Source organism: Oncorhynchus gorbuscha, linkage group LG24 (assembly GCF_021184085.1).
Source record: "Oncorhynchus gorbuscha isolate QuinsamMale2020 ecotype Even-year linkage group LG24, OgorEven_v1.0, whole genome shotgun sequence".
Taxonomy (NCBI): domain Eukaryota; kingdom Metazoa; phylum Chordata; class Actinopteri; order Salmoniformes; family Salmonidae; genus Oncorhynchus; species Oncorhynchus gorbuscha.
This window is the reverse complement of record NC_060196.1, coordinates 28,664,069-28,689,562: the sequence shown is the minus strand read 5'-3', so window position 1 is coordinate 28,689,562 and position 25,494 is coordinate 28,664,069. Positions and strand designations below refer to the sequence as shown.

Below are 25,494 nucleotides of genomic sequence, written 5' to 3'. Positions count from 1 at the left end.
AGGTGTAAACCGATTGGTAAAGGAACGTGGGAGGTTCATGTTTCAGGGACGTGAGTCAAGTGTTCCTGCATTGGAGGCCTCAGTAGGGAGGTCTATGAACGAGTACCTGAGCCCTCGTGAACAAATATAACTGAACAATGACAACCACTTCACTTCAAGACCCAAAGACGCGGCCGTGTCAGGAGGACGGCCCCATTTCGGGAGATCCCACTTCTGACACCAATTTCAGTTCACCAACAATACATGTAGTCTCACAGATACTCTGACCAGAATGAAGAGAGCCCCAGTAAACATGACATTACTGTGCACTCCCTTTGACTGGACAATGGGGGTTGTGCAAGAGTTACAGGGGGCTGAGATACAAAACTGCGGTGGCCAAACAGTCATGACCCAAGGTTGTCTGAATAGGTCGGTGTTTCCGACCCAGGTAGGTGTCTATGATTCGCCTCACACCTCGCTCTCCACACTGGAGAAGTGTGCGGACCCCCTCCGTGAGCAGAGGCTCTTGGCCTTGAGGGGCAGGTGAGGTGACTGTAACCTTTGGGGCGGAGGCACTGAGCGCAGTCTCTGGTACAGGAGTTTGGCACTAGCAGAAGCCATAGACGACGGCTGGGGGGCGCCCGGGGTGGAGGATACTACAGAGGGAGACGAGACCGAAGAGGAGGAGTTCGGAGGAGGGATGTGGATGGGATGGGATGAGGAGGGAGGGGCAGGAAGGGCTGGGAGTGTTGCTGGAGGGAGGGAGGGGATGAGGACCTGCGATGTAGAAGGCTGCCGAATGCGGTCTGTCCGCTGGATGCTGAGGTTGGACTGGCTTCCCGATTTGGGTTGATTCTGGGTCCGGTCGGGTTTGAAGGAATGCCGTTTGGAATTGGCGCTGGTCACAAAGCTTTGACAGTGTAGAAATAGTTCCTCCTGGCTAGGGGAGCTCACCTTGGCCAATTTAGAGTGAGCGTGTTGATGTTCGAGGGCAGATTGGCAGTTGCAAGCCACATCACCTCGCCCTTTGTCCTTGTCCTTCCGTCTCTCTTTCTTCTCCTCCTTCACGGGAAGCTTGTCCACGGACCAGTATCTTCGAGAAGCTGGTGGTGTCAATGGAGGTGGAGGCCACTGTGTACCACCTATCCTCCCTGATCCCCAGCCACCTTCCCCTACTCCCCCTGCTCCGCCCCATCCCTCCCCACGGCCCAATAACGAGCCATCCCTACTGTTTATGCTGCCGGCTTTTTCTCTGGCGGGATAAGTGCCGAAAAACCAGCCTCCCCCTCCTATTCCCCCAACCGCTCTACCCTCATGACCCTCCCAGTACCTTTCGAACTTTCCAAATTCTCCCGAGGAGCCGTCGTCGTCTGAGTAGATGCCCACCATCTTATCACTTTCCCTTTCGGACTCTGATGCGGTCCTTCGTCTTCTTTCGTGTCTCTTCTCTTGCTCCACTTTTCTCCTTTCCTCCTCGGAATCTTCATCCTCATCTTCGGAGTCCCACTCGTGAAACGACAGACCTTCTTTGGAGTGAACCTCCACTCTCTCGTTCCTGCCCAACAGGGGGCGCGTCTCCCCTTCTTTCCCTAGGGCCGCTCTACCTGAACCCTTACTCCTGCGCCTGGACGAGAGAGGGATCAGTGGCAGAAATGCAGACGAAGGAATCTCGGACGATGGGTTCCCCGCTCCCCAGAACTTGACAGCGGTTGAGGGTTTTCTGGGGCTCTGGCACTGCTTGCTGGAACTGGAAGGCCTACCTGCATGCCTGTGGCGAGAGTAAGGACTTCTGTGCCTTTCCTTGCCTCTAGTGTCCTCTCCATCTCTTGCCTTGTCCTCGCTGTCCCTCCTCTCTTCCTCCCTTGGAATATCCCATCCGTAACTTCTGATAGAACATTCACTCTTTTTCCTCATAGAGTCACGCCTCGGAGCCGGGTAGGAGGAGTAGGCCTCTTGCATTATCGCTTTGAGCTGCCCTCTCTGCTCACCACCTCCCTCCTCGTGCTCTGACCGCTTGCCCCGGTCTCTTCTCTTCACCTTGTCCTCTCTCTTCTTCTTCTTCTCCTTCACTTTACGCCGCTTGCGCTCCCGCTCCCTCTCCTTCTCCTCTCTCTTTTTTTTCTTCCGGCCTTTCTTCCTCCTCTTTCTCTCCCTTTCTCGCTCTTTGTGATGCCGTTTCTCCCCCTTCCCCTCGGCCCTGGTTCCTGTTCCTCTGCGTCTTTCTCTCTCGCCCCAGGAGGCCCACCACTCCTGCAGCTGGGCTAGCTGGCTCCCAGCCCTCTCTCTCTCATACTGCAGACGAGGCTTGCGGGGTGGTACAGGCGGAGGGGGCGGACTGCAAGGCAGTGAGCGAGAGGACATGCGTCGGGATTTGCCCTTTCTCCGTCCTAGCAGGAGGCTAGACTCCTCTGTCAGCTCATCAGAGTCATAGACGTCCTCAACATCCCTACTGCCAGCCCTGTACTTAAAACTCTGGGACGATGTGTATGTGATGGTGGAGGATGAGGGGGAGTTGGAGCGTGAGGGGGAGACGGAGGATGAGGACGAGGATGAACTGGATGAGGTGGAGGAGCAGGAGCTGGAGGTGTAGAGGGCGGAGTGAGAGGGAGAGGTAGGGGTAGTGAGGGCAGGGGATGCGACAGGGACAGGCAATGGGAGTGGGTGAGGGCGACGGCCTCGCCTGCCACCTCCATCCCTTACTCCGTACCGCCCTCCCCCTCTTCTCCCCAAGGGGAGGATGTTCTCATATAGAGGCCCCCCGGAGCCCTTTCTTTTGGGGAGGCTGCCTCTTCTCCAAAATGGCGGTGGATGTGGGGATGAGGGGAGCGGTAAAGGGGGCTTGGACATTAAGTGACCAGGGGGCGGTCCTTTAGAAGGTAGCCGTGGCATTCCTGAGGACTTTGTCCCCCTCTGGTTCATTTTGGGGGTTTGAGAGCCACCTGTTTGTGGGTCAGCATTTGCCCCTAAGCCCTCTGGATCGATCGGGCCATAGTATCGCTTGTATTCATCCAGACTACCGTCCCCTACACTGGCTCCCCCAGCCCAGTGAGGTGGCAAGCCCTGTTGAAACTGTGCCATGTCTGGGATCCCACCGCTGCCACCAATAGGCTTGTCCGTGCCGGGCTTTGGACGGTTCCAGCGGTCTACCACAGCCAATCTGCGGTCATGGCGAGGCAGAAAAGTGGAGCACGGCATAGGACCCTCCAAAAGGGGACTGTTTGATGGCCCAAGGGCCATTGCAGAGTGCCCAGTAGTTGGAGGAGATCCAGCAGGAAACATGCTGTATGCTTGCTGCTGCTGCTGCTGCTGCTGCTGCTGCTGCTGCTGCTGCTGCTCATGCTGCTGGTGATGATGCCTCTGCTGCTGCTGCACCATGGCAAGAGTGGTGTTACAGGTTACAGCCGCTGAGATGTGGGACTGGGGTGGAGGCGGCATTGTGGGAACACTCTGATAAAGGGGCAGTGTGTTTCGGAGGCCTCCAGGGACGGTTTCATCTTCAAACTTGCAGCAACTGTACATACCCTGTGTAGACATAGAAGGGGAAGCTAGTTAGGATACAGCTAGCAAACTCCACATCCCAGTATCCCTAGACGAGAACATGGACACGGAAAGTCACGCAAGTCTCGTAAAGTCTCGTAAAAATAGGTTACATATGTACATAAGTTGTGTCAGAAATGTGTCCCCGTAGAGGTCTGCATACACTTACCGCAGTGTCTGCCATTACGGTGCACTCAAGCTTCAGTTCGACTGATCTTTCTAAATGACCACCACACGGGAGCTCCTAGCGCACTGGTCAAACAGTAAGTTCGAACTGACTCTTTAAAAGAGAATCATTTGTCCTCTCTTTCCTCTCTAGCGCAAAACGTGACGTGCAATGAATGATGGCGGGTGCCCCTCTATGCAATCTCTCTCTACTTTGTACTCTCGGAGAGGAGGCAACTGACCACAAAATACTAATGAGGGCAGAGGAGGAACTCGTGTTCTAAATGCAGGTCATTTACAGCCTTGAAAGACTGATAGGCCACCATTATTGGTTAAGTGTGTTGAATGGGCGGAGCGTGTAAACCATAACAGCTTTATCACCTTTACTTGAAGAGGATTCATTCAATACCAATATGTCTTATTGAAAATCAAGAGTCATCCCACTGAAATCGCAATTAACAGCGGGACAGAAATCCGATGGACGTGAATCAACATTCGGTGAAATTGAAAGCGGGAGTAACTGTCGGAGATATCCCGGAACGTCGACGTAGAACGCAGCAGGAGGAGGAAGACACAATGTCATCTGAAATCGTGGAGAAAACTACGTCACTTTTAAAAACGAGGTACGAGGACCTACCTTTTGAACAGTACTGCCTAAACATAGCCTGTGATGTGTTGATGCACCAAGCCCTTTCCCTTTCACCACCACTAGGGGACATCACTTCCATCACTATAACTCAGTCAGTAACTCACCCTGCTGAGAGCCAATAGGAAGTCCATGCCACCGGAACGGCCCAGGCAGTGCCTGATCTTCCAGTACACCAGGTGCTCCCAGGCGAAAACCAGCAGACTGAGCCCCATGGCCACCAGCAGCATGTAGAAGACCCCCGCCATGTTGTCGATGTCCAGCTTGGAGCTCATCACCTCAATCTTGTCGTTGTGACAGATCCCCGAGAGCCACAGGCGCTCGAGCATGTCGATCTCGTCTGACGGTGGGAGAAGAGGAGATGGGAGAGACATTTTTAAAAACTACAAGGAGGGATTATCTGCTGTTGTTATGGGACAGGCATCGTTTTATACCTTAAGGGGGAAGCTGGGAAGGTAATAGTTGAGAGGTCAGGAGGAAGAGGGGTGAAAGTGTGTCCAGCTCAGAGCTGTTGCATGATGACAAAAAGAAAGCTGAAAATGGAGAAAATAGTGTGTGTGGGGGAAGGGGAGGGGGGGGTGAGAATGTGAGAGAGTAAGCCTGTGTGTGTGTGAGAGAGAGGGGAGGGGGGGGGGTGGAGGAAAGGGGGAGAGAGAGAAGCCGCATAGCTTTGATGGATGTCGGAAATGGCCTGGATACAGTCTCCCGTGTTAAGAGTGACCTCGACAGATGAAAGGCAGCGGACACTATTAGGAGTCCCAACACAAGCCATTAATTCCATACAGCAAAAACAACTGTTACACTGTGAAGGGGGAAAAAATGGAGGAAAACCCAGAGTTTGTGCTGAGCGAAGAGCAGACAACGTGTATTGAAATGACAGCCACGTCTTGCGGCTAAAGCACCCTGCATTGTAAGGGTAGCTACTTCAAGTGCGTTTCAAAATCCCTGGTCATCAGAGTTAAAACAGTGAGACATTCAACTATATTAAACTTAGGTCAACTGCCCTGTGTGGAAATTGTAAAGCCCAAACTACATGGATTAGAAAAACATGAATTAACCATGTTGACTGGAATGTCATAATCCACTCCAATAAAATAAAATAAAAAGGAACCTACCCAACAGAAATATTCTTCCCAGAATGTGTAGCTAAGAGTTCACAGTCAGGAGCTAAAGTGATCTCTATGATTACATTTTAGTCATTTAGCAGATACTCTTATCCAGAGTGATTTACAGTTATTGCATTCATATTCAAATAGCGAGGTGGGACACCCACAGTCATAGTAAGCCCCCCAATAAAGTATCGATCCGCAAAGTCAGTGGAAAAATTCAAGAGCTAGACGACGAAAATCACTTCACCGCCAATTATGTTGCGGTTGTTTTTTTAACAATAGATGCTAATTTGCGTGATCATAAACTGTGACAGACTCCTAATCCCACTCATCACATTTCAATAAGCCCCCCCGCTCCCTTTCATATTCGACCGTTACTCGTGACCAAACTCAGGGCCTCGTAGAGCTGCTTTGAGCTGAGACGGAGCTGCAACATCCTCAGCACAAGCCGAAGGAACAACGCCACCTTCTAATCACAGAACCAGACCAAATGAGAGACAGTCTCACAAAGATGTGTAACAAAGTAAGTCCCCGATTGTGAAATTAGCAACGCAACGTATGACACAGTGCTTGAGAACACATATATGGAGCCTTTAAGACCTTTTAGGATGTTAGGATTTGTGAAACATTCTTGGGGGGGGGGGGGGGGGGGGGGGTGATTGCACAGAAGACATACTGGTAACTGCCAAAATAATGGAAACACTTGAGTAAACGAGGGACACAAAGAGTCTATTGAAAGCAAATGCTTCCACACAGGTGTGGTTCCTGAGTTAAGCAATTCACATCCCATCATGCTTAGGGTGATGCATACAAATATTGTTTGCCAATATTTTGGCCACCATGACCGTAGGACGAAAATGCCCCCATCCACAGGGCACAAGTGGTCAATGAATGGTTTGTTCAGCATGAAAATGATGTAAACCATATGCCATACGCATCTCAGGCCAGATTTCAACCCAATTGAACACTTATGGGAGATTCTGGAGTGTCGCCTGATACGGTGTTTTCCACCACCATCAACAAAACACCAAATTATGGAATTTCTCGTGGAAGAATGGTGTCACATCCCTCCAATAGAGTTCCAGACACTTGTAGAATCTATGCCAAGGTGCATTGAAGCTGTTCTGACTCGTGGTGCCCCAACGCCCTATTAAGACACTTTATGTTTGTGTTTCCTTTCATTTGGCAGTTACTTGTAGTATGTAGGTCTACTGTACAATGTACAGTATGCAAGACAAACTGTAAAACTGTGAATGTGTACAGCATTCAACTGAATTAAGCAGAAGGTACTGCAGGAAAGTGGTCCCCCCCCCCCTCACTTCAATCCACCACTAAAAGCAGAGACAGATTGATGCTGCCAGCCCGCCGCTAACAAGCCAGCACATTTATCAACTTCTCCTGCCTGTCCCCAACCCCCCCCCCCCACACACACTCCTTTCTCTCTCCTCACCGTCTCCCACCAGCTGCAGGAGGGCCAAGTCCACGGGGCGTTTCCAGCGGGTGTTCTTATGCAGGGCGATGCCGTAGCCCGTGGTGGCAAACACCTTGCCCGAGCCAATGGTCATCACCTTACAGCCCTCGTCTTTCCTCGCCATGTAGTTTAGCACAGCCGCATCATAGATGAAGGCATCTAGTTTACTGACGGGGAGGGAGGGAGGGAGGGAGGGGAGGAGAGAAAGAGAAGAGGGGATGAGGGTGAAATGATAAGTGAGAATGTGAGGTTTAATAACGCGGTACGTCAAGTCCGGCTGAGGACTAAGCTTCTGGTGGTCAAGTCGTCTTGGGGAAGTGTCTCCCCTCGGCATGAGGCGCACAATTTGTGACAACTACTCTAATAAGTGTGTGTTTATCGTTTATCTAATGTAAGCATAATTCATACAGTAGAGTTTGCACTATAAACCCCAGCAGAGACATAAACACACATACAGTAGGACAGGACTGCATGGGGAGATAACTGTTACTAAGAGGCTGCTATGCTGGGTCATGTTCATTAGGGCACACAACAGAAAACGTATATAAAAATACATTTTTGCAACGGAAAACGAAAAGTAGCGTTTCTTATTGGACAAGTCTAGGTAGTCCCTCCATGTTTCCTCCGTTTGGTGCCTAATGAACATGGTCCTGGTTGAATGCAATGAAATGAACGGGGATGTCATCTTCGGAAACACACAAACTGACCCAGTCTTGAGGTTGTCGATGGCCTCCTCCACGCCCTTCTGGTTGTTGCGGATCATGAAGTTGTGCATGTTGGCGTAGTTGCTGCGGATGTTCTCCTCGGTGCTCCCGTTGGGGACGGTGCCAAATCGGAGCGGGGGGTACTGCTCAGTGGGCTGCTGGAACTGGGGGGATAGAGGGGGAACTAGAGGTTGATGTGGGGATTCAGGGTAAGTGTTGAGTGACAACAGTGCATTACAACGTAAATAATGCATGCATCGTGATCTAAGGAAGTCGGACAGTTGGAAAGAGACATCAAGACAACATGTCAAAAATCATAGAACTGCCAAAATGCAAGAACATTCGAAAAGATTGGTGCTCAAATCTCCAAAAACCAACTCAACAAGTTGAGCATCTATCTTTTGAGATGTTCTTGTGATTTTGGGCTGCATCTCGTCCGGTGTCCACCCAACTTCCTTAGATCTCATTTAAAAGACGGTTTCTTCTTCTCCCCCCCAAAGAGAACAGAATTCTGCTCTCCTTGCATTTTTATTACAAAGATCTTTAGAAAGGGAGAGAAGTGAGAGGGATGAACATTAGGGATGGATCAATGCATAAATTGTCATGACAGAAGACATGAGATGTACATTTCATAATACCACACAAATGACCAAAATAAGTGGCTACTCTGACTGACAAACTGAGGACAATCTGGTCTTGAATTCAAACAATCAATGGCCCAGGCCAATGAAGCGACACACAGATTGTACAATGTTAGGAGGAAATATATATACAGTTGAAGTGGGAAGTTTACATACACCTAGGTTGGAGTCATTAAAACTCGTTTTTCAACCACTCCACAAACGTATGGTTAACAAACTATAGTTTTGGCAAGTTGGTTAGGACATCTACTTTGTGCATGACACAAGTCATTTTTCCAACAATTGTTTACAGACAGATTATTTCACTTATAATTCACTGTATCACAATTCCAGTGGGTCAGACGTTTACATGCACTAAAGTTGACTGTGTCTCTAAACAGCTTGGAAAAATCCAGAAAATGATGTCATGGCTTTAGAAGCTTATGATAGGCTAATTGACATCATTTGAGTCAATTGGAGGTGTACCTGTGGATGTATTTCAAGGCCAACCTTCAAACTCAGTGCCTCTTTGCTTGACATCATGGGAAAATCAAAAGAAATCAGCCAAGACTTCAGAAAAAACTGTGTAGAACTCCTCAAGTCTGGTTCATCCTTGGGAGCAATTTCCAATTGTCTGAAGGTACCACGTTCATCTGTACAAACAATAGTACGCAAAAGTATAAACACCATGGGACCACGCAGCCGTCATACCGCTCAGGAAGGAGACGCGTTCTGTCTCCTAGAGATGAATGTACTTTGGTGCCAAAAGTGCAAATCATTCCCAGAACAACAGCAAAGGACCTTGTGAAGATGCTGGAGGAAACAGGTACAAAAGTATCTATATCCACAGTAAAACGAGTCCTATATCGACATAACCTGAAAGGCCACTCAGCAAGGAAGAAGCCACTGCTCCAAAACAGTCATAAAAAAGCCAGACTACCGTTTGCACCTGCACATGGGGACAAAGATCATACTTTTTGGAGAAATGTCTTCTGCTCTGATGAAACAAAAATAGAACTGCTCACAAGTCGAAAAAACACCATCCCTATCGTGAAGCATGGGGGTGGCAGCATCATGTTGTGTGGGTGCATTGCTGTAGGAGGGACAAGAGCACTTCACAAAATAGATGGCATCATGGGGCGGGGAAATTACGTGGATATATTGAAGCAACATCTCAAGATATCAGTCAGGAAGTTAAAGCTTGGTTGCAAATGAGTCTTCCTAATGGACAATTACCCCAAGCATACTTCCAAAGTTGTGGCAAAATGGCTTAAGGACAACAAAGTCAATGTATTGGAGTGGCCATCACAAAGCCCTGACCTCAACCAATGGAACATTTGTGGGCTGAACTGAAAAAGCGTGTGCGAGCAAGGAGGCCTAGAAACCTGATTAAGTTACACCAGCTCTGTCAGGAGGAATGGGCCAAAATTCACCCAACTTATTGTGGGAAGCTTGTGGAAGGCTACCTGAAACACTTGACCCAAGTTAAACAATTTAAAGGCAATGCTACCCAATACTAATTGACTGTATGTAGACTTATGACCCACTGGGAATGTGATGAAAGAAATAAAAGCTGAAATAAATCATTATCTACTAATTCTGAAATTTCACATTTTTAAAATAAAATGGTGATCCTAACTGACCTGAGACAGGGAATTTTTACTAGAATTAAATGTCAGGAATTGTGAAAAACTGAGTTTAAATGTATTTGGCGAAGGTGTATGTAAACTTCCGACTTCAACTGTACAGTGTATACACTACATGTCCAAAAGTACCTAGATGCTCATCAAACATCTCATTCCTAAATCATGGGCATTAATATGGAGTTGGTCTCACCGTTTGCTGCTTTAACAGCCTCCACTCTTCAGGAAAGGTTTTCCACTCAATGTTGGAACAATGCTGCAGGGATTTGCTTCCATTCAGCCACAACAGCATTAGTGAGGCTGGACACTGATGTTGGGCCTGATTTAGGCCTGGCTCGCAGTCGGCGTTCCAATTCATCCCAAAGGTGTTCAATGGGGTTGAGGTCAGGGCTCTGCAGGCCAGTCAAGTACTTCCACACCGAACTCAAAAAACATTACTGAATGGACCTCGCATTGTCATGCTGAAACAGGAAAGGGCCTTCCCCAAACTGTTGCCACAAAGTTGGAAGCACATAATTGTCTAGAACGTCATTGTATGCTGTAGCGTTAAGATTTCCCTTCACTGGAACTAAGAGGCCTAGCCTGAACCATGAAAAACAGCCCCAGACCATTATTCCTCATCCACCAAACTTTACAGTTGGTACTATGCATTCGAGCAGATAGCATTCTCCAGGCATCTGGCAAATCCAGATTTGTCCTGTCAGACTGCCATATGGTGAAGCGTGATTCACCACTCTTGAGAATGTGCTTCCACTGCTCCAGAGTACAGTGGCGGCGAGCTTTACACCAATCCAGCCGACGCTTGGCATTGCTCATGGTGATCTTAGGCTTGACCTGCGGCTGCTCGGTCATAGACACCCATTTCATGAAGCTCCCGACGAACACTTATTGTGCCGAGTTGCTTCCAGAGGCAGTTTGGAACTCGATGGTGAGTGTTGCAACCGAGGAAAGACGATTTTTACATGGTACACACCTCAGCACTCGGCAGTCCCGTTCTGTGAGCTTGTGTGGCCTACCTCTTCGCGGCTGAGCCGTTGTTGCTCCTAGACGTTTCCACTTCACAATAACAGTACTTACAGTTGACCGGGGGAGCTCTAACAGGGCAGAAATTTGATTAACTGACTTGTTGGAAAGGTGGCATCCTGCGACGGTGCCACGTTGAAAGTCACTGAGCTCTTCAGTAAGGCCATTCTACTGCCAATGTTTGTCTATGGAGATTGCATGGTTGTGTACTTGATTTTATACACCTGTCAGCAACAGATATGGCTGATATAGCTGAATCCACTAATTTGAAGGGGTGTCCACATACTTTTGTATATATAGTGTATATACCATTGCCTACAGTAGGCTACATAATAACATTTCCAGTGGGACAATGTCTCACCTAATGGCTCAGTTGGTAGAGCATGGCACTTGTAACGCCAGGGTAGTGGGTTCGATCCCCGGGACCACCCATACGTAGAATGTATGCACACATGACTGTAAGTCGCTTTGGATAAAAGCGTCTGCTAAATGGAATATATTATTATTATTATAAAGATTAAGCCATAGGCTACTCACAGTGATGGCCGATGCGCTCATCGTGGCAATAGCCTATCTCACGATGAGCTACTTTGATAAACAGCGCTGCTGTTCGCAAAACAAAATGGGAGTTGTTGAGAAAAAATGTGTTTCTATCGGTTTTACAGACAGATCAGTCTTTTCAGAAGTAGGGATTTGCTTTCCAAACTGTACATTTTTCCCACAATTGTATTTTGAAATCTTCATAAAGGCAAAATGACAACCGCAAACAACCATAGACATATAATCCATAGATGGCAGTTCAAGTCTGGACTGGCATCCATTGCTAGAGTACCCATGAGTTTAACAGTCAAATTGCCAGGGTAAGAAGTTATAAAACCTTTCTATGGATTATATGTCTATGGCCACAATGGAACAAGCTGTATATTTGGCACGCATGCTGGCCAAAGAGCAGCATTCCTGACTGGAGGCATACCGGTAACTGCCAAAATAAAGGAAACACTAGAGTAAACGAGGGATACAAAGTATGTGAATTTTCCTGGCATGGTTTAGGTCCACTTGTAGAATTTATGCCAAGGCGCATTGAAGATGTTCTGACAGCTTTTGGTGGCCCAACACCATTTTCATAAAGACACTTTATGTTGGTGTTTCCTTTATTTTGGCAGATACCTGCATGTGAATGTGGTAAAAAAAATACATCCACAATAATTTTTTTGTAACTATTGATCCTCTGTGCCAAAATGATGCTCTCTGGTGTGGTGTGATAAAACTATTCAATATTACAAAAAAATAACAATTTTATTTGTGTTTTTTTTTTCTTTGCATCTTGGGCTTAGGCACAAAATATATATACTAATACTGAACAAAAATATAAACGCAAAATACAACAATTTCAACGACTTTACTGAGTTATAGTTCATATAAGGAAATCAGTCAATTGAAATCAATTCATTAGGCCCAAATCTATAGTATTTCACATGACTGGGCAGGGGCACAGCCATGGGTGAGCCTGGAAGGGCATAGACCCACCCACTGGAGAGCCAGGCCCAGCCAATCCAAACAGAAATACTCCTCAGTTTCATCAGCTGTCTGTTTGGCTGGTCTCAGATGATTCCACAGGTGAAGAAATTGGATGTGGAGGTCCTGGGCTGGCGTGGCAAAAAAAACCTGTTGGAGGTGGCTTATGATATTGAAATGAACATTCAATTCTCTGGCAACACCTCTGGTGAAGATTCCTGCAGTCAGCATGCCAATTGCACGCTCCCTCAAAACTTGAGACTTCAGTGGCATTGTGTTGTGTGACAAAACTGCACATTTTAGAGTGCCGTTTTATTGTCCCCAACACAAGGTGCACCTGTGTAATGATCATGCTGTTTAATCAGCTTCTTGATATTACACACCTTTCAGGTGGATGGAGTATCTTGGCAAAGTTAAAATGCTCAATAACAGTGATGTAAACAAATTTGTCCACAAAATTTGAGAGAAATAAGCTTTTTGTGCGTATGGAACATTTCCAGGATCTCTTATTTCAGTTGATGAAACATGGGACAAACACTTTACATGTTGCGTTTATATTTCTGTTCTGTATAAATATATACAGTTGAAGTCGGAAGTTTACATACACCTTAGCCAAATACATTTAAACTCAGTTTTTCACAATTCCTGACATTTAATCCTAGTCAAAATTCCCTGTCTTAGGAATTAAGAATGTGAAATGTCAGAATAATAGTAAAGATAATGATTTATTTAAGCTTTTATTGACATTCCCAGTGGGTCAGCAGTTTACATACACTCAATTAGTATTTGGTAGCATTGCCTTTAAATTGTTTAACTTGGGTCAAACATTTCAGGTAGCCTTCCACAAGCTTCCCACAATAAGTTGGATGAATTTTGGCCCATTCCTCCTGACAGAGCTGGTGTAACTGAGTCAGGTTTGTAGGCCTCCTTGCTCACACACGCCTTTTCAGTTCTGCCCAAACATTTTCTATAGGATTGAGGTCAGGGCTTTGTGACGGCCACTCCAATACCTTGACTTTGTTGTCCATAAGCCATTTTGCCACAACTTTGGAAGTATGCTTGGGGTCATTGTCCATTTGGAAGACCCATTTGTGACCAAGCTTTAACTTCCTGACTGATGTCTTGAGATGTTGCTTCAATATATCCACATAAGTTTCCCTCCCCATGATGCCAACTATTTTGTGAAATTCACTAGTCCCTCATGCAGCAAAGCACCCCCACAACATGATGCTGCCACCCCCGTGCTTCATGGTTGGGATGGTGTTCTCCCCCCTTTTCCTCCAAACATAACAATGGTCATTATGGCCAAACAGTGCTATTTTTGTTTCATCAGACCAGAGGACATTTCTCCAAGAAGTACAATCTTTGTCCCCCTGTGCAGGTGCAAAATGTAGTCTGGCTTTTTGATGGCAGTTTTGGAGCAGTGGCTTCTTCCTTGCTGAGCAGCCTTTCAGGTTATGTCAAAATAGGACTAATTTTACTGTGGATACAGATACTTTTGTACCTGTTTCCTCCAGCATCTTCACAAGGTCCTTTGCTGTTGTTCTGGGATTGATTTGCACTTTTGGCACCAAAGTACGTTCATCTCTAGGAGACAGAACGCGTCTCCTTCCTGAGCGGTATGACAGCTGCATGGTCCCATGGTGTTTATACTTGCGTACTATTTTTTGTACAGATGAACGTGGTACCTTCAGGCATTTGGAAATTGCTCCCAAGGATGAACCAGACTTGTGGAGGTCTACACATTTTTTGTTCTGAAGTCTTGGCTGATTTCTTTTGATTTTCTCATGGTGATTCTCATGGTTCTCTTAGTGTATGTAAACTTCTGACCCACTGGAATTGTGATACAGTGAATTATATGTGAAATAATCTGTCTAAACAATTGTTGGAAAGATTTATTGTGTCATGCACAAAGTAGATGTCCTAACCTACTTGCCAAAACTATAGTTTGTTAACAAGAAATGTATGGAGTGGTTGAAAAATTAGTTTTAATGATTTCCAACCTAAGTGTATGTAAACTTCAACTGTAAAACATATATAATTGTTTGATTCCTCTTGGGCCCCCCAAAGGGCTGGGCCAAGGGGCTACAGCCCTGGTAAGCCCCCGCATGAATCCGGCCCTGCCTTCCCCAACGCAATGCTTTTAAATCCATAGACCGGTAATGTGCAAGTGCACACATTGGGAGAAGTGTGAAGAATTGAGGCGTCACTGTGCTATGGAAAAAGACATTATAGCCATCTTGGCCTTGGATCAGAATGGCCTCCTTGCTCACACACCTTCTTGTCGCTGAGGCCAGACACAGTGTCGATGTACTCCTCCTGGATCATGAAGGCTGCCAGGTTGGCCGTGTAGGAGGCCAGGAAGATGACCGCAAAGAAGGCCCACACCAGCACCATGATCTTACTGGTGGTTCCTCTGGGGTTCTCCACAGGCACTGAGTTATTGAAGACCAACGCCCACAGCAGCCAGATAGACTTCCCTATGGTGAATTTAGAGCCCCCTGTCTCTGGATAGAGAGAGGTCGGGGGGAAGAGAGAGGGGGAGTGGGAGAGACAATGAGAGAGCGAGAGAGAGAGTGAAAGAGCGAGAGAGAGAGAGAGAGAGAGAGACAGGGAGAGAGAGAAATGGACATTGAATGGAATAGAAACATCCCCAGGGTACTACTCACACTGGTATGTAAACTCATCACGACTACTTCAATGGAGATAACCTGAAATAAGAATGACCATACTGTAATAAATGACTTACTCTTTGCACTTTGCAGGCTGCGGTTGTAGCCGACGGGACTGAAGAACTCGAAAATAAAGACTGTGACAGCGACCACGGAGAGGCACATGACGAACATCATCACCCACACAGCTGGGCTGTATGGCTCTGAAACATCGCATCAGAAAGACAAGGGTTCTGTTCCAAGGATGTCGCTAGCTTGCTACTTAGAATGAAGCTATTGACGCTTCCCAAATGGTACCCTAAAATGTCCTGTATATGGTTGGGTCCGAAATGATCGACACCCTTGATAAAGATGAGCAATAATGATTGCATAAAATAAATAATCAGAACCGTGAGCTATATTGTATGCTCCCAAAAATTGGGTAATTATATTATTTTATACTAATAAAACTGCTTAGAGAAAAATATTTAGTTAGTCAAACCTTTTTTCTCAAAAAGATAGGGTTGTCAATCATTTTGCCCCCTAAATATTATTGTAAATAAAGTAGTCAAGGGTTACTAAACCTTTGACTACTTTATTTGAAATAATATTTAGGGGTGTCAATCATTTTGCCCCCTACCTTTTTGAGAAAAAAAATATGACTTGTTAAACAAAATCTCTTTCTCTGAGCAGTATTAGTATAAAATAAAATACTTTCAACATTTTTCTACATTAGATCCCATATTCTACATTGGGTCCAAATATTCCTAGCACACAACGTCTACACGAAGCTTGTGACTCTACTAACTTGTTGGAGACATTTTGCATTTTGGTTTTGTTTCAGATTGTTTTGTGCCCAATAGAAATCCATTGTAAATATTGTAATGTGTCATTTTGGATTCACTTTTATTGTAAATAAGAATAGAATATGTTCCTAAACCCTTCTACGTTAATGTGGATAATCCTAAATGAATCGTGAATAATGATGAGTGAGAAGGTTACAGCGGGTCAAAGACCATACCCCCAAGACATGCTCACTTCTCACCATTACCAACAACAGGGCAGGTTAGCATCCCCCAAGACATGCTCACTTCTCACCATTACCAACAACAGGGGAGGTTAGCATCCCCCAAGACATGCTCACTTCTCACCATTACCAACAACAGGGGAGGTTAGCATCCCCCAAGACATGCTCACTTCTCACCATTACCAACAACAGGGGAGGTTAGCATCCCCCAAGACATGCTCACTTCTCACCATTACCAACAACAGGGGAGGTTAGCATCCCCCAAGACATGCTAACTTCTCACCATTACCAACAACAGGGGAGGTTAGCATTACCCAAGACATGCTAACTTCTCACCATTACCAACAACAGGGGAGGTTAGCATTACCCAAGACATGCTCACTTCTCACCATTACCAACAACAGGGGAGGTTAGCATCCCCCAAGACATGCTCACTTCTCACCATTACCAACAACAAGGGAGGTTAGCATCCCCCAAGACATGCTCACTTCTCACCATAACCAACAACAGGGGAGGTTAGCATCCCCCAAGACCTGCTCACTTCTCACCATAACCAACAACAGGGGAGGTTAGCATCCCCCAAGACATGCTCACTTCTCACCATTACCAACAACATGGGAGGTTAGCATCCCCCAAGACATGCTCACTTCTCACCATTACCAACAACAGGGTAGGTTAGCATCCCCCAAGACATGCTCACTTCTCACCATTACCAACAACAGGGGAGGTTAGCATGTCTTGGGGGTATAGATCTTTGACCTGCTGTAACTTTCTCACTCATCATTATTCACGATTCATTCAGGATTGTCCCTAATCATGGTAGCATCCACGTGAATGTAGAAGTGTTTAGAAACAGATTATATTCTTATTTACAATAAAAGTGACTCCGAAATGACACAATAATCACCTGAAATGCAACCAAAACGAACTGCAAATGCATCCAACAAGTTTGTAAAGCATGATGCAGTCCTTGCATGCGAGGATTATGGGACCAAATACTCAACTTTTGACTCGTTTTTATTTACAAGAACCTTTAGGGGTGTCATTATATATATTTTCAAATACAATATAGCTCAGTATTTCAATTATTTATTTTATACAATCATTAATCGCTCATATTTATCAAGGGTGTCAATAATTTGGGACCCCACTGTAGTGCACTACATTTTTGGTAGAGCCCATTGAGCCCTCCGTCAAAAGTAGTACACTACATAGGTAACAGGGTGCCATTGGGACACAGACAATGTATTGGACACGCATTAGACGGTCGCTCGACCTCATCCCTTTAATAAGGCTGGTAAATGGACAAAAGTTTCGATCCAAGAGTGGATGCACATTGTGCATTTACTAGCCTTATTAAATATATAAGTGTGTGTGGTGGAGCATTTGTGTATGTTAGAGGGTTGCTGGGCCATGTAAAAACTAACAGGTGATGTGTGTTTAACAATACAGACAGATTACAGGCATGCATTCTAAGTGGTATGCTAGCATTGACATTGGAACATAGCCAAGGAGGGAATTCAACAACAAAAAAAGCCATTCTCAAACCACTACACTCGTGCCATCGAATCCCCAAGCCGTCAAGGTAAAAATCTGTCCTTCTGCCCCTGAACAAGGCAGTTAACCCACTGTTCCTAGGCCGTCATTGAAAGTAATAATTTGTTCATAACTGACTTGCCTAGTTAAATAAAGGTAAAATATATATATTTTTTAAATAGGTAAAGATAGGCATTTAAAGGGCTTGTTTTGTGGTAACACGATGTTGATTGGATACCTGTGACGTAACTAATTATACATGTTTATTACAAAGCAATGAAGCAATTGCTCTGTAATGGTAATGAAATCAAGCCGTTTTTGTTATTACACAAGAGGAATCGGGAATGGTCTTTAAATCATTGTTGGAGGTTCAGATTCTGTCTTGACCTTAGTCATAGAGGAGTAACCTACAATATCAAAAATATTAAGGTCAAAACAGGATGGTTGAGAAAATGGTTGAAGGTCTCAAGAAAACAGCCTTACAAAAAGAGTCAGGCTTGAAGAGCCAAGATTTTCTTGGCAAGAGATTACTCTGGGCTCTGGCCAGCTAATACACACTAAGAGCAAACCAATGACCCTTAGGTTACCATCAAATCAGTGACCCTTGATTCAGACTAAAAGGCCTTGGGGAAAAAATAAAAAAAACTTCTGGGTGGCCATTGGATACATGTCCAGACTGTCTACTAAATCTTTGTTGACAGACAGATATAAGTCTGACATGAATCATTCAGGGGGGAAACGACATCCAGCCTGTGTTGTTTGAGTGTCTGAAACTAAGACGACATCCAGTCTGTGTTGTTTGAGTGTCTGAAACTAAGACTACATCCAGTCTGTGTTGCTTGAGTGTCTGAAACTAAGACTACATCCAGTCTGTGTTGTTTGAGTGTCTGAAACTAAGACGACATCCAGCCTGTGTTGTTTGAGTGTCTGAAACTAAGACTACATCCAGTCTGTGTTGTTTGAGTGTCTGAAACTAAGACGACATCCAGTCTGTGTTGTTTGAGTGTCTGTGTCATGTTTTGTCATATATTGTCTTGTCCTTGTGCTTTCCCTTCTGTTCGTTTCCCCCTGCTGGTCTTATTAGGTTCGTTCCCTTTTTCTATCCCTCTCTCTCCCCCTCCCTCTCTCTCTTCTCTCTATCGTTCCGTTCCTGCTCCCAGCTGTTCCTCATTCTCCTAACTCACTCATTTAGTATTTTCACACCTGTCCCCTATCTTGTCCTCTGATTAGAGTCCCTATTTCTCCCCTTGTTTTCCGCTTCTGTCCTTGTCGGATCCTTGTATGATGTTCGCTGTGCTGTGTCCTTGTCTCGCCCTGTCGTGTCTTGCCTCCTTCAGATGCTGCGTGTGAGCAGGTGTCTTAGTCTGCTACGGTCGGTGCCTTCCCGAAGCAACCTGCAGTCAATGGTCGAGTCTCCAGTCTGTCCTCGTTACTACGAGTGGATTTTAGTTTTTTCCTGTTTTGTTTTCTTCTTGAGTGTTCCAGAATTATTACTTTTGCCTTTTACTGACATAAAGACTCTGTTTTCGCTAAGTCGCTTTTGGGTCCTCATTCACCTGCATAACAGTCTGAAACTAAGACGACATCCAGTCTGTGTTGTTTGAGTGTCTGAAACTAAGACTACATCCAGTCTGTGTTGTTTGAGTGTCTGAAACTAAGACTACATTCAGTCTGTGTTGTTTGAGTGTCTGAAACTAAGACGACATCCAGTCTGTGTTGTTTGAGTGTCTGAAACTAAGACTACATCCAGTCTGTGTTGTTTGAGTGTCTGAAACTAAGACTACATCCAGTCTGTGTTGTTTGAGTGTCTGAAACTAAGACTACATCCAGTCTGTGTTGTTTGAGTGTCTGAAACTAAGACGACATCCAGTCTGTGTTGTTTGAGTGTCTGAAACTAAGACTACATCCAGTCTGTGTTGTTTGAGTGTCTGAAACTAAGACTACATCCAGTCTGTGTTGTTTGAGTGTCTGAAAATAAGACTACATCCAGTCTGTGTTGTTTGAGTGTCTGAAACTAAGACTACATCCAGCCTGTGTTGTTTGAGTGTCTGAAACTAAGACTACATCCAGTCTGTGTTGTTTGAGTGTCTGAAACTAAGACTACATCCAGCCTGTGTTGTTTGAGTGTCTGAAACTAAGACTACATCCAGTCTGTGTTGTTTGAGTGTCTGAAACTAAGACTACATCCAGTCTGTGTTGTTTGAGTGTCTGAAACTAAGACTACATCCAGCCTGTGTTGTTTGAGTGTCTGAAACTAAGACTACATCCAGTCTGTGTTGTTTGAGTGTCTGAAACTAAGACTACATCCAGTCTGTGTTGTTTGAGTGTCTGAAACTAAGACTACATCCAGTCTGTGTTGTTTGAGTGTCTGAAACTAAGACGACATCCAGTCTGTGTTGTTTGAGTGTCTGAAACTAAGACTACATCCAGTCTGTGTTGTTTGAGTGTCTGAAACTAAGACTACATCCAGTCTGTGTTGTTTGAGTGTCTGAAACTAAGACTACATCCAGTCTGTGTTGTTTGAGTGTCTGAAACTAAGACGACATCCAGTCTGTGTTGTTTGAGTGTCTGAAACTAAGACTACATCCAGTCTGTGTTGTTTGAGTGTCTGAAACTAAGACTACATCCAGTCTGTGTTGTTTGAGTGTCTGAAACTAAGACTACATCCAGCCTGTGTTGTTTGAGTGTCTGAAACTAAGACTACATCCAGCCTGTGTTGTTTGAGTGTCTGAAACTAAGACTACATCCAGCCTGTGTTGTTTGAGTGTCTGAAACTAAGACTACATCCAGTCTGTGTTGTTTGAGTGTCTGAAACTAAGACTACATCCAGTCTGTGTTGTTTGAGTGTCTGAAACTAAGACTACATCCAGCCTGTGTTGTTTGAGTGTCTGAAACTAAGACTACATCCAGTCTGTGTTGTTTGAGTGTCTGAAACTAAGACTACATCCAGTCTGTGTTGTTTGAGTGTCTGAAACTAAGACGACATCCAGTCTGTGTTGTTTGAGTGTCTGAAACTAAGACTACATCCAGTCTGTGTTGTTTGAGGGTCTGAAACTAAGACTACATCCAGTCTGTGTTGTTTGAGGGTCTGAAACTAAGACTACATCCAGTCTGTGTTGTTTGAGGGTCTGAAACTAAGACTACATCCAGTCTGTGTTGTTTGAGGGTCTGAAACTAAGACTACATCCAGTCTGTGTTGTTTGAGGGTCTGAAACTAAGACTACATCCAGTCTGTGTTGTTTGAGGGTCTGAAACTAAGACGACATCCAGTCTGTGTTGTTTGAGGGTCTGAAACTAAGACTACATCCAGTCTGTGTTGTTTGAGGGTCTGAAACTAAGACTACATCCAGTCTGTGTTGTTTGACTTCATACCTGAACTCGCTAGTTTTACGACAGCCGTCTCCAATGGCCAGATTGCTGTGTACTACTGAGTCATATCTAATGAGCTGCCATTACCTCGGTGCATTTCACACTGTATAATCTAAGATCCGGCTGCAGATTTAAACGTACCATCCCGTCTCAATCGACAGCTGTAGGATTAAAATGTCTGCCTTGTTTGCAGACTTTATTTAACCAGGAAGGGCTCATTGAGATTAAAATCTCTTTTTCAAGAGCGCCCTGGCCAAGATAGGCAGCACCAAGTCATTACGAAAAACTACAGACAGACAACATGAAAAACTACATGTAATCTAGTAAAAACCATTGAATTCACATGAGTACAACAAAATTTAAAAAACAGCTATTAAAAACATTGACAGGTCAGGGAATCAACCTCAAAATCCTTCATCGGTGATTTAAAAAACACCAATCGGGACAAGTTCTTCCAGTTTAAAAGTATTTTGTAAGGCGTTCCAAGACAATGGCGTAGAGTACATAAAAGCCCTTTTACCAAATTCAGTTTGGACATTTGGAACAGTTAGCAGGATATAGTCCAGCGAACGAAGAGACGACCCACCACATTTCTGAACAATAAAAATGCCCAAATAAAAAGGTGGTAAACCCAAGAGTATACCAGTGACTGAGCCTACGAGTGACTAGTGAAGGCCAGCCAACCCTGGTATACAAAGTGCAGTGGTGCGTAAGGGTTTTGCAGTTTAAAATAAATCTCTAAGTGCCATGGTAAAGAGTGTCAATTGATGTCAAACACTGAGCGGAAGCATTCATATAAAGTATCCCCATAGTCTAGTAAAGGCGTAAATGTAGCTGATACTAGTCTCCTTCTGGCTTCAAAAGAAAAACAGACTGAGTCTCTCTACATGGTTGAACAAAGACTAGAATTACGCTAAGGCGATTTGAAATGTCGAGGCGTTACCTTAGAGACATATTTTACTCTGAAATATTTTCACCATTCATTACCGAGGAGCGACACAGCCCATTGGAATACTGAATGGGTTTATGGATTTTATTTGAGAAGCCTGTGAAACATTGCTTGACAACTTTGATACTAAACCAAGAGAGAGAAATCAAGGTTTTCCTTGTTGGTTGGATTGTCAGGTGTTGTGTGTTACCATAGACCCTTCATAGCCCATCAGAAGCCCTTCACAGCCCGTCGTAGGCCCTTCATAGCACATCATATGCCCTTCATAAGCTCTTAGTCAGCCCTGCTCACCAAGGAAGGCCGACGGCGAGACAGTGCCGTTGCTACGGGAGACCATGACGCTGATGCCCGTCTCCACGAAGGGCACTGAGAACTCCACAACCTCCGACCTCTCCTTGTTGACGGTCAGGGAGCCAATGGCCATGTCGGCCCGTTTATAAACCACCTGGTGGGCGGGAGGGGAACTGCAGTTAGGAACAGAAAAAAACGGTCCCATTCACGTTCACAGGCACTCACTTCCAGCTGTCTCAGTAGTGAAATGGTTACGGTAACGAGATCCGAGAGCGAGTTGAGCGACTGTGGAGCCTCGCGGCGAGAGAAAAGGGACACCGGCACCTCGTAGAAGGAGCCTAGCACCCGGTGGCTGTGTAAGTACAACAACACACCCTTAGCCGTGTTGGTATATAACATCCCCTTCTCTGTTAACCACCCGTATTAATCCCGGCCCTCAGAGGGGGATTGGCTTCCCTGGAAATAACGAGGCATCTGCCCAAGACTCCAAGCCAAACACTCCACTTACTCTTCCATGGGAATACTAATCTATTTGACAGTTCTTAGTCTCATTCTGTCTCCACATTTACTTTTAGGGGATTTCGAGGAGGAATTGCATGGTACCCCTTGAATAGGTTTTTGAATAGGAAAAGAAAAGAAGAAGAAATGTATGACCCCTGACCTCCCCGACCATGCCATTCCACTGCCCATCACTCCCCCTCTTCCCGTGTCTGCCATTGGTCACCAGGTAGAGGTCATAGGAGAAGCCCACTATTTTGGCCAATCGCTTGAGGACGTCAATGCAGAAGCCTTTGCAGCAGTGCTTCGACGATTTCTCATCCACCGGCACACTGTGGTTACAGAGAGAGAGAGGGGGAGGGAAGGAGAGAAAGACAAGGAGGGAGAGGGTAGAGACAAGAGGCAGAGGGGAGAGAGAGAAACAGAAGGGAGACACAGTAGGGCAAGGAGGAATGTATGAATTATTAGCAAGAGCTGTAGTAGCTGGATCAATACTGCCTGTAGTTGGACTGCTCAGTTTTAGAGAGGGGGGAGGCACATCAGGACAGACAGGAGGACTGCATTAAAACAGGATTAAATGCTATTTTTCTGTGTGGTTTAACCTCAGCAGGGGACAAGGAGATTTAACAGGACATACGTGGACTCTTTCCAAGCATGTAGCTTTACAACAGGTAAGTTGACAGAAAAGGCCTGTTGGTAGATCAAAAGCTACATTTATCTGGGCAAATATCAATGTGTGATCCCTCCCTGTGTGCCCACTGTGATAACCCACCAGTGTAGGTTTTAAGATTCTGATGGAATGTTCAAAGTAGGCTGATTAAAATGGGCCAATCTCCCCGAGCAAATCAAATTGATGGACCTTTCGGCGGGCCTTGTTACCAGGCATCAGAGACAGACTGGCGGAACACACAAACACACTCATCAGACCGTCAGAGACCAGGGCAGACTGTGAAACACTGAGTGAGAGTTTAGAAAAGAGGACCAGAGAGAATACACAGGATGTCAATAAGTAAAACGGGCAAAGCACGTGTTTACCGGTTAGACTAGGCTGCATCCAAAACAGTTACTCTAAGGGGAAACTTCAATCAGAAAGTTACTCTAAGGGGAAACTTCAATCAGAAAGTTACTCTAAGGGGAAACTTCAATCAGAAAGTTACTCTAAGGGGAAACTTCAATCAGAAAGTTACTCTAAGGGGAAACTTCAATCAGAAAGTTACTCTAAGGGGAAACTTCAATCAGAAAGTTACTCTAAGGGGAAACTTCAATCAGAAAGTTACTCTAAGGGGAAACTTCAATCAGAAAGTTACTCTAAGGGGAAACTTCAATCAGAAAGTTACTCTAAGGGGAAACTTCAATCAGAAAGTTACTCTAAGGGGAAACTTCAATCAGAAAGTTACTCTAAGGGGAAACTTCAATCAGAAAGTTACTCTAAGGGGAAACTTCAATCAGAAAGTTACTCTAAGGGGAAACTTCAATCAGAAAGTTACTCTAAGGGGAAACTTCAATCAGAAAGTTACTCTAAGGGGAAACTTCAATCAGAAAGTTACTCTAAGGGGAAACTTCAATCAGAAAGTTACTCTAAGGGGAAACTTCAATCAGAAAGTTACTCTAAGGGGAAACTTCAATCAGAAAGTTACTCTAAGGAGAAACTTCAATCAAAAAGTTCACATTTGAGGTTTTGTTTGGAACCTTTTAATATTTCAAATGATCATGTTTTGAGTGTGCAAAACATTAGGAACACCTTCCTATTATTGAGTTGCACCCCTTTTGCCCTCAGAACAGCCTCGATTCGTCGAGGCACGGACTCCACAAGATGTCGAAAGCGTTCCACAGGGATGCTGGCCCATGTCGACTCCAATGCTTCCCACAGTTGTGTCATTTACATTTACATTTAAGTCATTTAGCAGACGCTCTTATCCAGAGCGACTTACAAATTGGCCATGTTGGCTGGATGTCCTTTGGGTGGGGGGCCATTCTTGATACACATGGCAAACTGTTGAGCATGAAAGACCCAGCAGCGTTGCAGTTCTTGACACACTTAACCCGGTGCGCCTGGCACCTACTACCATTCCCCCTGTTCAAAGGCAGTTAAGTCTTTTGTCTTGCCCGTTCACCCTCTGAATGGCAGACATGCACAATCCATGTCTCAGTTGTCTCAAGGCTTAAAAATCCTTTAACCTGTCTTCTCCTCCCCTTCATCTACACTGATTGACGTGGATTTAACAAGTGACATCAATAAGGGATCATAGCTTTCATCTGGTCAGTCTATGTCATGGAAAGAGCAGTTGTTCCTAAGGTTTTGTACACTTCAGTGTATAGAGACATTTTTAAGTTCAAAGGCTTTATTATTTATTTACCACAATTCAGATGCTAAATCTTTACAAATTCTTTCCAATTATTTTCCCTGAATGGCTCGAGGAGAGGGTATGTAACCCTGTGACATCATACTATTAGGAGTTATGTCCTTTTTAGTTAGTGTGGAGGAAAGCATTGTATATGAAACACACTCTCAATAAACTATATGAATAATGAGGATCAACATGGCCGACCACGATTTTTGAATGAAATTCCCCTTTACACTTATGATAGTTACAACATTTAAACTACGTTGGTTACATGTTGGTCATGGTTAAAACATCTGAATGGTTAGACCACGGCCGGTCATGGTAAAACATCTGAATGGTTAGACCACGGCCGGTCATGGTAAAACATCTGAATGGTTAGACCACGGCCGGTCATGGTAAAACATCTGAATGGTTAA

The 25,494-nt window shown here is 45.1% G+C and overlaps 1 protein-coding gene across 1 annotated transcript in view; it reads right to left on the bottom strand.

The window, feature by feature from the left end:
* Positions 1–447: 447 nt before the first annotated feature.
* The window catches only part of LOC124012203 (glutamate receptor ionotropic, NMDA 2D-like), a 68,741-nt gene continuing 43,694 nt past the window's right edge, over positions 448–25,494 (bottom strand). Inside the window, exons 7-14 of the mRNA XM_046325680.1 lie at positions 22,897–23,065; positions 22,236–22,389; positions 15,162–15,287; positions 14,690–14,919; positions 7,615–7,775; positions 6,887–7,074; positions 4,435–4,667; positions 448–3,501 (exon numbers count right to left, since the gene is read on the bottom strand). Of these exons, the coding sequence (XP_046181636.1) occupies positions 448–3,501; positions 4,435–4,667; positions 6,887–7,074; positions 7,615–7,775; positions 14,690–14,919; positions 15,162–15,287; positions 22,236–22,389; positions 22,897–23,065 (4,315 nt within the window). The remainder of the gene's footprint in view (positions 3,502–4,434; positions 4,668–6,886; positions 7,075–7,614; positions 7,776–14,689; positions 14,920–15,161; positions 15,288–22,235; positions 22,390–22,896; positions 23,066–25,494) is intronic.